Source organism: Elephas maximus, chromosome 5 (genome assembly GCF_024166365.1).
Source record: "Elephas maximus indicus isolate mEleMax1 chromosome 5, mEleMax1 primary haplotype, whole genome shotgun sequence".
In the NCBI taxonomy this organism is placed as follows: domain Eukaryota; kingdom Metazoa; phylum Chordata; class Mammalia; order Proboscidea; family Elephantidae; genus Elephas; species Elephas maximus.
Genome location: NC_064823.1, coordinates 80,097,529 through 80,110,059, shown reverse-complemented (window position 1 = coordinate 80,110,059; position 12,531 = coordinate 80,097,529). Strand labels below are relative to the sequence as shown.

At 39.8% G+C, this 12,531-nt stretch overlaps 1 protein-coding gene across 2 annotated transcripts in view; it reads left to right on the top strand.

Moving 5' to 3' along the window:
- SEPTIN11 (septin 11) overlaps positions 1 to 12,531 on the top strand; it is a 131,624-nt gene that overhangs the window by 65,661 nt on the left and 53,432 nt on the right. For both annotated transcript variants that reach the window (XM_049885970.1, XM_049885969.1), the window contains exon 3: positions 7,400 to 7,595. In XM_049885970.1, coding sequence (XP_049741927.1) covers positions 7,400 to 7,595 — 196 coding nt within the window. The remainder of the gene's footprint in view (positions 1 to 7,399; positions 7,596 to 12,531) is intronic.

The following is a 12,531-nucleotide window of genomic DNA, read 5'->3' as shown; positions in this document are numbered from 1 at the left end:
CTTGTAGGTTGGAAGCAAAGGAAATAAACCGAGTGGAGAAGTTGATCCTGGCATGAGCTTAATCTAGTTCCAGAGGCACTGAATTAAATGTCTGCCATTAGAACACACCTCTGTTGAGCCCTGGGAAAAAATGAAAAGAGAGGAGAGTAGTTTTTACTTATCCGGGAAGAGAATTCTCTCTGATGCTAAATCGGGTAGCAGAACACCCAGCAGTTCATAATTCCCCTACTATCCATCCTGCTTACAACACACTAAGTCACTCCCAAAGCTATACTTTAGTTAAACAAAAAAAGTTTTCCTGTGTTACTCAAGATGTATTTCTCCAGAGAATCTAAATTATTCAGTCTTTCTTCACAATTTTATGTTTATCTTTCTTATTCATTTTACAGGATGACATTAACTCTTATGTTAAGCTTCATCAACATTGATCCAACTTCTACTGTTTGTTGGTTCTTTGCGAAGATACAAAGATGAGTAAAATACTATAATGTCTTTGCTTTTGTAGAGGGCTCAGTTCAATAGTAGAGTGAAAGATTAATAATGCATTTTGGAAATAGAAATATTTTTTATAATTCAACTATAATTGTCTTGAGATGAGAGAAGATGAATAAAAAACACAAATTTAAGGTAATTTTAGCCAAGGCTATAGAATCAACATAAATTGTGGAATTTACAATGAAGTCTTGAACATGTTATCGCATCTTGTTCTTCCAGGAAAGTGGCTTACAGGGCAAAATGAATAAGCAAATAGAAATAAGATAATTAATTACATGAGGCAATACATTTGTCTCTAAGCTTACTGGTCGGAGCATGGAGGGATTTCATTCATTTATTCATTCAATAGATATTTATTGAGCATGTATTATTTGCCAAACACAAGTTAAAAGTTTAACATAAGACAGATTTTCAGCATCTATAAAGTGGAAACAGAAGAGTTGCTCAAGATGAAACATAGTTTTATCTGGAAACATTTCTCCCATGGATTTTCAGAAATGAGATCAGGTGGGATCCCCTAAATCAGTTCAGTCAATCGATGCAATGCCAAGTATCACATGACTGTTCCTTTGAAGTCCCTGGTGCAGACTGGTGACATTGTGCCAAAGCACGGTTCCTCAGAGGTGATTCTGTGGGAAATTATAACAGCATCCAAGAATAAAATCTAGAGTATTCAGAGGAGGAAGGCAGACCTACATGCCTAATTACTTAGGTATTTATCCAAGTAGCTAGTCTTGCAATTGAAATAAAAGATGCTGTCTGTTTAGCTGAATCATAGATCAACTATTTGATCAGTCTCTCTAATTACCTCTTAATATAATCCTTCTCGTTTTTTTCATGTCCCATCTTAGAGCTTGTGGATTAAATGGGCCTGCAAATAAAAAGGAATAGGTAGGGCAGCTTTCCACTGTGATGTGGGTGGCATGTTCACCAGCATTGGCAGGAGCAGCAAAAACAAGACACAGATAGCGCTTCAAGAGTAAATTTTTAATTATGCTAACAAATGAGTGTTTAGGCAGATGAATTTAGCATAGAATAAACAAGAAATTCTAAAAAATCTACCAAAGGGGCATTGATCAGTATAAACTATCACCATGATAATTTTTCTTTTCAATTAACTTTTAATAAATGTCTGCTCTGTGCCAGGTACTCTGCTAGGGAGTTTTGAAATGCTTCAGAATTAGTGTTAGTCATTAATTTTCTCGAAATACTGTTAAGGTTTTTGGTTTGAATTGGAACCGACATCTAGTAGCCTTAAGTTAGTCAATTAGAAAGAGGCATGTGTATGCTTAAAACTTACAGGTCCTCAAAAGTATAGAGAAAAGGCCCTGTTGTCTGAGGTTAGAGAAATGCTTCAAAAGCTAATACATTAAAAAACTCTCCCAATTGTGTAATTCCTTTTATTCCCAAAGCTGTCATTTCTTAATGAACTGCTATTGGTGAATCATGCTGTTGCTAGAGTAGCTGTGACTAAGTATGACTTTTAAATGCACAGACTACAGAAATTGAAAGCAAAGCACTCAAAAGTTTAGGCCAACAGTGATTTTTCCAATCCATAGATTACCCTGTGCTATAAGGAGGGTCTGGATTGCTAATTGTTCATAATTTCTACCTTAAAGTAAATGATAATTAAAATCACCTTGACTTTAAAAAGACTGTAGTATTTCCCGATTCACATATGCTTAAGTAATTCTCAGAAACCCTGGTGGCGTAGTGGTTAAGCGCTACAGCTGTTAACCAAAAGGTCGCCAGTTCCAATCCACCAGGCTCTCCTTGGAAACCCTATGGGGCAGCTCTACTCTGTTCTATAGGGTTGCTATGAGTCGAAATCAACTCGACGGCCGTGGGTTTGGTTTTTTTTTTTTTTGGTAAGTAATTCTCAGCCTGGTAAAATGGAGATGAAAATTTCAGCCCTGTCCAGGTAGTCTAGAATCTTTGCCATGCAGATTAAAGCCTTCATTGTGTTTCTTAGGGAAAGAAATGAAAGTTCAGTGGGTCATTTTCTACTGACAGGACCTGTGATAGAATAGAGAGAACTTTATAAGGTAGCTGTGCTCCTGCCTCTCTGTCCATTTCCTGAAAATAGGTAAATCCTGAAAAGAAGTTTGTGGTACTTGAGAAAGTTATACATGCAGCATGTACTTAAAATGACTGGAGTACCTTCATTATTGAATTGCCTACCAGATTCTAAGTGTCTTAAGAGTGGAAACCCTGTTTTATTTCTGTATCCATTACATAGTACCTTTGTTTTGCTCAAAATTAATTTGCTAAGCCACGAATCATGGGTATGAGCTATGGATATTACGTTGGTTAAGATTAGCTTAACCAGATTAGGTTGCCCTGGGTGGTAAAAATGGTTAAAGTGCTCAGCTGCTAACCCAAAGGTTGAAGGTTTGAGTACATACAGAGGTACCTCAGAAGAAAGGCCTGGCAATCTACTTCTGCAGAATCAGCCATTGAAAACTCTGTGGTAGAGATCGGAACACTTATTCACTGCTGGTGGGAATGTAAAATGGTACAGACACTTTGGAAATCGATTTGGAGATTCCTTAAAAAGCTAAAAATAGAACTACCATATGACCCAGCAATTCCACTCCTTGGAATATACCCTAAAGGAATAAGAGCCTTCACATGAACAGATATATGCACACCCATGTTTATTGCAGCAGTGTTTATAATAGCAAAAAGATGGAAGCAACCAAGGTGTCCATCAACAGGTGAATGGTTAAATAAATTATGGTGTATTCACACAATGGAATACTACGCAAGAGTTAAGAACAACAATGAATCTGTGAAACACTTCATAACATGGAGGAATCTGGAAGGCGTTATGCCACGTGAAATTAGTCAATTGCAATAGGACAAATATTGTATGAGACCACTATTATAAGATCTCTAGATAAAGTTTAAACACAGAAGAAAATATTCTTTGATGGTTACGAGGGTGGGGAGGGAGGGAGAGGGATATTCACTAACTAGGTAGTAGACAAAAATTTTTTTAGGCAAAGGGAAGGGCAACACGTAACACAGGGATAGTCAGCACAACTGGACTAAATCAAAAGCAAAGAGGTTTCCTGAATACAACCAAACCTTTCAAAGGCCAGAGTAGCAAGAACGGAGCCTGGGGACCATTGTTTCAGGGGACATCTAGGTCGATTGGCATAATATATTAAGAAAATGTTCTGCATTCCACTTTGGTGAGAGGCGTCTTAGGTCTTAAAAGCTAGCGAGCAGCTATATAAGATGCATAAATTGGTCTCAACCTACCTGGAGCAAAGGAGAATGAAGAACACCAAAGACACAAGGTAAATATGAGCCCAAGAGACAGAAAGGGCCACATAAACCAGAGACTCCCTCAACCTGAGACCCAAAGAACTAGATGGTACCCAGCTACCACCGATCACTGCCCTGACAGGAAACAAAACAGAGAATCCCTGATGGAGGAGGAGAACAGTGGGATGGAACAGGAGAACAGTGGGATGCAGATCTTAAATTCTTGTAAAAAGACCAGGCTTAATGGTCTGACAGAGACCGGAGGAACCCTGACAGTCATGGTCCCCAGACCCTTTGATAGCCCAAGGTTGGAACCATTCCCGAAACCAACTCTACAGACAGGATTGGCCTGGACTGTAAGAAAGACAATGATGCTGGTGAGGAGTGAACTTCGTGGCTCGAGTAGACACATGAGACTATGCGGGTGTCTCCTGCCGGTGGCAAGATGAGAAGGAAGAGGGATACAGGAGCTGGTTGAATGGACACTGGGAATACAAGATGGAGAGGAGGAATGTGCTGTCTCATTAAGGGGAGAGCATCTGGGAGTGTACAGCGGGGTGTGTAGGGCCTTTTGTATGAGAGACTGACTTGATTTGCAAACTTTCATCTAAGGCACAATAAATAAAAAAAATATATATGTATGTATGTGTGTGTATGTATATATATATATAAAAGAAAGCCCTGTGGAGCACAGTTCTACTTTGACACACATGGGATCACGATGAGTGAGACTCAGCAACAGGTTTGGTATCAGTTTCTGCTACTTTTATTGATGGGCCTTTGGAATGATATTGTGGACACAACAGCAGTTTAGTTTGTGAGTTGTCTGTTTTTATTCGCCATTTTATCCCTAGCACCTCTGCTTGTCACTAGTACCAAAAAAAAAAAAACCCTTTGCCATTAAGTTGATTCCGACTCATAGCGAGCCTGTAGGGCAGAGTAGACCTGCCCCATAGAGTTTCCAAGGAGCACCTGGTAGATTTGAACTGCCGACCTTTTGATTAGCATCTGTAGCACTTTGCCACTATGCCACTAGGGTTTCCTGTCACATGGTAAGTACTTAAATATTAATCAAATGAATTAATTTCTGACACTAACTAAGCCTCACTGTCTCTATTTGCTCTCTTTCTCCTACATTCCCAGCTAACAGTTCTATGAACTTCATAAGTGTTTGCCATGGCTTCTCCTGACTTACAGCCTTTGCTGCCTTATGGTTTCGGCATATTCAATTCTCTCTGTATATCTTTTCTTTTTAATGCCATTGCATTGTATGCAGATTGTATATCTCTCATTCAAACTGATTAGATAGGCTGGTCACCCTCCAGTATATCTCACCGTTTCATAGTATTAATAGTCAGGCTTCTGTGGCTACCTTTGGGTCAGAGTGTAGCCCTGGTCATTATTTGTGGTGAACTCGCAAGGTCGCTATAGGGTTGCTATGAGTCAGAATTGACTCGACAGCAATGGGTTTTTTTTTTTTTTTAGCAAGGTCACTGGGTGTAAAGAATGGTCTTGGACTTACTTCCAAGGGGAATGTGGTTATGGCAGACACTTAGAATATCTGTCATATAATAATAAATTAGAATCTGCTTGGAATTCAGTCATGTTCCAGGCCAGATTCTAAGCTATGGGAGAATACCATACCCTGCTAGTTCAATATATCCACAGTACTTGGTGCAGTGTTTGGTACGTAGTGGGTGCTGGAAAAGTACTGGCTGAATGAAGGGGGATGAGGGAGGGAATTGTTTGTTCTTAGATATATTAGGGGACACAATGGGAAAAATTAAAGAGTAAGACAAATGCACGTAAACGACTGTCCTGTAAATGAATCATTGCAGTTGGTGGCAAACCACATGAGACTTCTAATTAGGGAAAGTTCCAATCCAGAAAGACTTCATCCTACTTCAGTTTTGTGTTCTGTTGGAAAGCAATGGGTAATACAGAACTTAATTAGCGAGTGGATTTTGCCATTACAGTGGCAGAGTTGTCCTAAGGCTACAAATCCAAGAGCTTTTCTTTTTTCCATGGAATTTGTCACCACCCTACAAATCATTATAGCAATCCTTTGAAGAGGGATTGTTCCTAGGAACGTCACTGGGGTTGGTTGAAAGGGCTGTGTTGTATTGGCATGTTTGAATTAAGCTGAAAATCTTATTTGAAGATTTCCCAGATTTTAAATTAAAAAAAGGCACATCTAGGGCCAATGTCTCTTTATTTCTGCTTCCCTCTCTTCACCGTCCCCCCATACGTACACTCAGCCACCACCACCAAAGATAAGGGTGATTTTTTTTTTTTTTTGGTCACTGCCAACTGTCTTTGACTCAAGAATAAGAATCAAGAGAGAATTTTGCTTTGTCGTATTTTGAAGGTCAAGCTAAACTTCTTCGTGGCTTCACATTTGGGTCTCAAATTAGGTGGTCCATTGGATTGGTGTAGTGGTGCCAGGTATCTACCACGCTGCTTTGCACAATAAATACTTATCTACTTTTGTCTCAGTAAATACTTACTGACCTAAATTATCAGTGTAAATTAGTAAGGCCTTTACAGCAGGTCATTTGACATCATTCAGTTTTATTGTCACAGACTTCACCCTGAAATTGAGAACACTCTAGCTGAATAGGGAAAGATAAAAACAAAAACCTCTTGCCATCGAGTTGATTCCAACTCATGATAACTCCATTTGTGTCAGAACAGAACTGCTCCCTAGAATTTTCAATGTCTGCAATCTTTGTGGAAGCAGATCACCAGGCTTTTCTCCCATAGTGCCACTGGGTGGGTCTGAGCTGCCAACCTCTAGAGACCTCAAGGAAAGATGATTTGAAGATAATAGAGAGATTCACACACATTTCTAACCATAACTGGAAAAATATTTGGCAGCCACTTTTCTCAATAATAGTGAAGTCAGGATGCCACACCAGGCAAATGTTAGGGGTTGAATCATACAAATTTGAGTTAGAACTCTGGTCCTGCCAGTAACAGTGTGACGTTGGGCAAGTTACTTAAACCCTATTTAAAGCTTAGTGCCCCAACTATAAAGTGGAGGAAACAATAGTACTTATTTCATGGGGATAGTGTAGGGTTTAAATGAGATAATGCACTAGAAGCTCTTACCACAGGACCTAGCACAAAGTAAGCATTTACTTATGTGTAAGATATTATCGTTGCTGTCATCAAGAGAGTTGTTTTGAAAAATGTACTTTTGGACAACAGTGGATGCATCAGATATTTATTATGATATAAATGGAATCAATCTTTTTTTACGTAGCAGAAACTCAGTAATATAGTTTTACACACTAACATTTAGGAAGCAAAAAATACAGTTCATGTTATTGTAATTTGCAAACTGACCACAAGCAAACTTCAAAGTATAGTTTCTCCATCCAGAGGTAAAGAAAAGCATCTTGATCTGTAAATTTAAAATATTTCCTGGAACTCATTAGGCATTTCTAGGTATTATGTAGACAGTATATAGAAAGAACTGAGTATTTCTTGGTGGTAGGATTTCTGGTAATACTGAATTTTTTTTAAAACTTTACTTTGCAAAGATGATTATGAAAAAAGTACTGATGAATCGAACTGATGTCTGAGAGACATTGACACATTCTCTTATTTTTCCTTCATGTTCATATAGGTGAGACAGGCATTGGCAAGTCCACGTTAATGGACACTTTATTCAACACCAAATTTGAAAGTGACCCAGCTACTCACAATGAACCAGGTGTCCGGTTAAAAGCCAGAAGTTATGAGCTTCAGGAAAGCAATGTACGGCTGAAGTTAACCATCGTTGACACTGTGGGATTTGGAGACCAGATAAATAAAGATGACAGGTACGTCTTAGAATTCTGTGGGGCTATAAATATAGAGAATCCATCCTGGGTAAATTCAAATGCTAAATATTTTTTATATTCAGTGGTTATGGGACTTGTTCCTCTATAGCCTAAAGAATATGACCTTCTTGTTCTGAGAAGTTTTCTTAGAATGTTCTTCCTTGAGATCAGAATCAGACAGCACAATCTATTTCAGCTAGTTTAAGCAGAAAAGGGATTGTTGGAAGGAATGTTAGCTTATGGCATTTTCAAGAGGATCATGGAACCAGGTTTGGAGGCTTTCCCCACCAGAAAAGAAATTCAGAGAAATACCAGATCACCCCACAAGATGTTCCAGCAGAAACCCCTGGCACCCCAGTCACCTCATACCTGCTTGGTGACACTCTGGAGAAGCCTGTCTAGAACTGCCACCAAATCTGTTTCAGAGAACCACATGCCTTCACCACTGCTTGCAAGAACCCTCTCTGCCTGTGAGTGGCCTCTGCCTTGTGTGGCTCACTCCCTGCTTCCAGGTCTTGTGTGGCTGCATCTGCTCGGCAGAAACTAGACTACATCCAGAAACCCAGCTGCAAGAGGGTCTGGGAAATGTGGTTTTTAGTTTTCTCACTTTACAAAATAAGCATAAAAAGAAAAAGGAGTTTGGAATGAGAATATGCCCCACTCACCTAGTCCCTGAGGCAGATTGGGATATTTGACTTAATTCCCAACTTCTTACTGATTTGAATGAAAACTGAAAGTGTGATTTTGTATAAGAAGCTACAGCCCAGGAATTAGAAGACCCGGTTTGTAGTCTGGGTTCTGCCAGTGACAAGCTGTGGGACTGTGGCAATTTATTTAACTTCAAGGGAAACACACTAGATGTTCTGTAAGTTCCCTTACAATGTGATACTTTGAACAGTCCTATTCATATGCGGAGACCTAGGGAAAGACGTTGTGTGAAAGTTTAGGTCTGGAAGAGCTGTGTGGTTGTAATACAAAATTATCCTGTATTTGGATGGCTTTTGTCAAAAGTGCTATTAGCTCCTGAAGTCCCAAAGTGAAGAGAGCATTTTTATGAAAGATCTATTGGAAAGATCGGTTACTTTCTGGGTAGCCCAGGGTCTGAATACTGATGTTAGTGCTATGGCATGAGGCACTGTGAGTCCTTTGTGAAGTATCTGAGGTCTTCCTGTAGGCAGCTCAAAGTCGGGCAGCGCGCTGGGTGCAGAATCGCAACTCAAGGCTGAATAATGAGTGTGATTTCAGTCAAGCTTAATCAGGAATTCAGGTCGATTTGGATGAAAGTTTCTCTCTCTATGAAGAGAAAGTTTGGTAAGATAAATTAGGTAATACGTACAATAAAATTCCTTGTGCCTGTGAAAGAAAGGGTACATTTCTATAGTTTTTGAGTAGATATTAATTTGCTGGCTACAAATTAATCTTATGTATTCATTCATTAAAAGTAAAGATGTAATTATAAAAAAAATATAAAAACCCACTGCCATTGAGTTGATTCTGATTCATAGTGACCCAGAAGACTGAGTAGAACCTCCCCATAGGGCTTCCAAGGCTGTAAATCTTTATGGAAGCGGACTGCCACATCTTTCTCCCGTGGAGAAGCTGGTGGGTTCGAACCGCTGACCTTTTGGTTAGCAGCAGAGTGCCTTAATCACTGCACCACAAGGGCTCCTATAAAACCATATAGTGAGGGTTTTTTTTTTGTTTTTATTAAATACACATATACCCAATTTATAAAGCCAGTTCAACTCTTCACTGTGAGTTACTCTATGCCCTTATTTGAGGGAAGCTGCTATTCCTTAAAACTTGCTGGTTTACAACCCATATGTTAACCTCAGTCCTAAGATCTCCTCAAGATCACCCATCCCGTTCATCAATCTCAGCTTCACATGTCGTGTGGCTATTTTAAATATTAAGCTCATGCTCAAAAGAAGTGTGAGAAAGTTAAAATAATACTGTCCCAGGCCCAAAGACAATTCCAGAAGGGAACATCCAGAGATATTTTTGAAGAGTGACAAATTGTAGGACTAAGTGCCTAGCCCCTTAGAGTGGCCGTTTTGTAGTAGTAAACACCAAATCAGTAAGTTTTGGTATGTTTCCTTAGGGCTTGGAAATTTCATTAGCACCAGAGGTTTTTGTTTTTTATTATTTTATTTTTTGTGGGTGGAAAAAGAAAAAAATATATATATATATCTTACCCATTGCCGTTGAGTTGATTCTGACTCATAGCGACCCTATAGGGCACAGTAGAGCTGTCCCTTAGGGTTTCCAAGGAGTGCCTGGTGGATTCGAACTGCTGACCTTTTGGCTAGCAGATGTAGCTCTAAACCACTGTGCCACCAGGGTATGTATGTGCGTATATATATAAAACAAAACATTTGCCGATCCAACAATTCTTAAATGTGCAATTCAGTGACATTGATTATGTTCATTACATTGTATAACCGTCACCACCTCATTAACATAAACTCGGTGTCTACTAAGCAATGACTTCTCCTTTCCCCCTCCCTCCCACTCCTGCTATTTTTTGTTTCCCCCCTCAAAACTGTGTATATTATATGTTTGTGTTTTGTAAAGAGGAACTTGAATTATTTTTATCTAGAAGTGTGTATTGCCTAGATATATTTTACTTTACTGTAGCTACTATGCCTGGTATAGATATGAGCAACGTAGCAATGACAGAGAAATATTTAATTAATTGTCTAGCTGAGCGTCAAGCTCTTTATCTCAAAACACTAGAAATGCCCTTCAAAACACATTGTCCTGTGATAACTGGAGCAATTGTTAGATATAGTGAGAAAGATTTTATTTTGCATCTGGCCAAAATGGACCATCTGTATGTTATGTTGGGGTGGAGGGCAGCTAAGCTCTGACCCTGCAGCTGAGCAGCAGTTGTTCTTAATTTATGACCTCAATGCAAAGGAATTATGGAGAGGTTCCTGCCTGAAGGCTGCTTAAAATGCCAAGTGAAATAAATGAAGAGAAAGCCATGGAGAAAAGCAAGAGGGCACAGGTGCATTGTGGGAGCGAGGAAGAGAGCCGAGGGCTCTTGGACATTGCATGGTCGCGTAACACACTCACATCAAGGCCTATTCTTCATCTTTCAGGCTGTAAAGATTTCTCCCGGGAGGTTAGATAATATCATGCTTGTGCAGTTCTTGATTGGAAGTCAGCAACTGGGATCTTTCAGGACCCCTTCCGGCAGGAATGAGAACTGCCTTCCAGCGTCTTGCTGCTAAGATTGCATGTGCTGTCCCAGCTCAAAGTTGTTGCCTCAGTGTTAACATTAAATTTTTGCCCTGCCCCTAAACTGGACCTTTCCCTCAGTCTGGTGGGTTTTCTTGCATCAGCGCTGAGCAGCAAATGGCTAGTACAATGTGGATCTTCATACTTGCAGCCTGGAGGCCTCTTTAAGAAATTATGTGACTCATTTGGGTCAGATAATAGTTTCCAAGGAGATTTAGAAGAGAGGAAGTATGATATTAACCTAACCTAGATACCAAATATTTTTTTTCCTCTGAAGTTTCTTGACAGCTGTTGCATAACCTCTTTAAATGGCATTTTAAAATTCTGTTATATGCTTCAGAAGGCACTGCTTAAAAATACTCATTCAGACAGTCTCTGCTTCCATTAAAAAATTGGAAGTGGGATACGCATTTTTGTATCGGTATGTAATCATGTGGGAAGGGATGAGCTGTTTCCCTAAACCCATGATTATTTTTACCTACTTTGGGGATTAGGCAAGCTTTTCTGCCATGGATGCAAGACTTGAAGAATGTCCCAGTTTGTTTATGCAGGCTTGGGACATGTCAGCATTCCTGCATCCTTATCTGCCTCTGACCAGGCTAGCTAGAAGGAGGCAGGAAGAGAGATCTGGTAAGGTTTCCTGTTATGTTTGATAGCATATTTAACTCTTTGTTGTTTAAGGGCTTCCTTGTTTGGGCTGTCTGTACTCTTTAGTAAAGAAGGAAAGGGATTTGGAAAAGAATGGAAACCAAGCTTTGCTGTCCAACTGAACGTAGAAATAGAATCATCTTTAGTTTGCCTCATAGTTGGAGTTGGACTCTCAATGGCATATGTAATGACCACTAGCTCTGAAAAGCATGGATAACTGAAACCCACTGAGAGAGAATCTTCAAACTCATCAAATATTTATCAAGTCATAAAGTAGCAGTGAAGTGGACTGTTTGGCTTTTAAACTCTTAATTTTTATCACACCTTCTGGTGGAGGTGGTCAGGGGTTAAGAAAATTGACTTCCACTGACAGCAAGATAAGAGACAAACATAGATGTTGTTGTCACTAGCTGCCTTGAAGTCGGACCCCAATTCATGGTGACCTTATTTATGTTATAGAGTAGAGTTTTGTTTTTTTTTTAATTTTTATTGTGCTTTTAGCAAAAGTTTACAAATCAAGTCAGTCTCTAAAAAAAAATTTATATTCACTTTGCTATATACTCCTAATTGCTGTACCCCTAATGAGACAGCACACTTCTTCCTTCCACTCTCTCTTTTCGTGTCTATTCTACCAGCTTCTGACCATCTCTGCCCTCTCATCTCCCCTCCAGATAGGAGATGCCAACATAGGTTTATGTGTCTACTTGATCGAAGAAGCTTATTCTTCAGCAGCATCATTTTCCATCCCATTGTCCAGTCCAATCCCTGTCTGAACGGTTGTCTTTGGGAATGGTTCCTGTCTTGCGCTAACAGGAGGTCTGGGGACCATGACCACCAGGGTCCTTCTAGTCTCAGTCAGACCTTTAAGCCTGGTCTTTTCACGAGAATTTGGGGTCTGCATCCCACTGCTGTCCTGCTCCCTCAGGGGTTCTCTGTTGTGTTCCCTGTCAGGGCAGTCATCGGTTGTAGCCGGGCACCATCTAGTTCCTCTGGTCTCAGGCTGTTGTAGTCTCCAGTTTATGTGGCCCTTTCTGTCTCTTGGGCT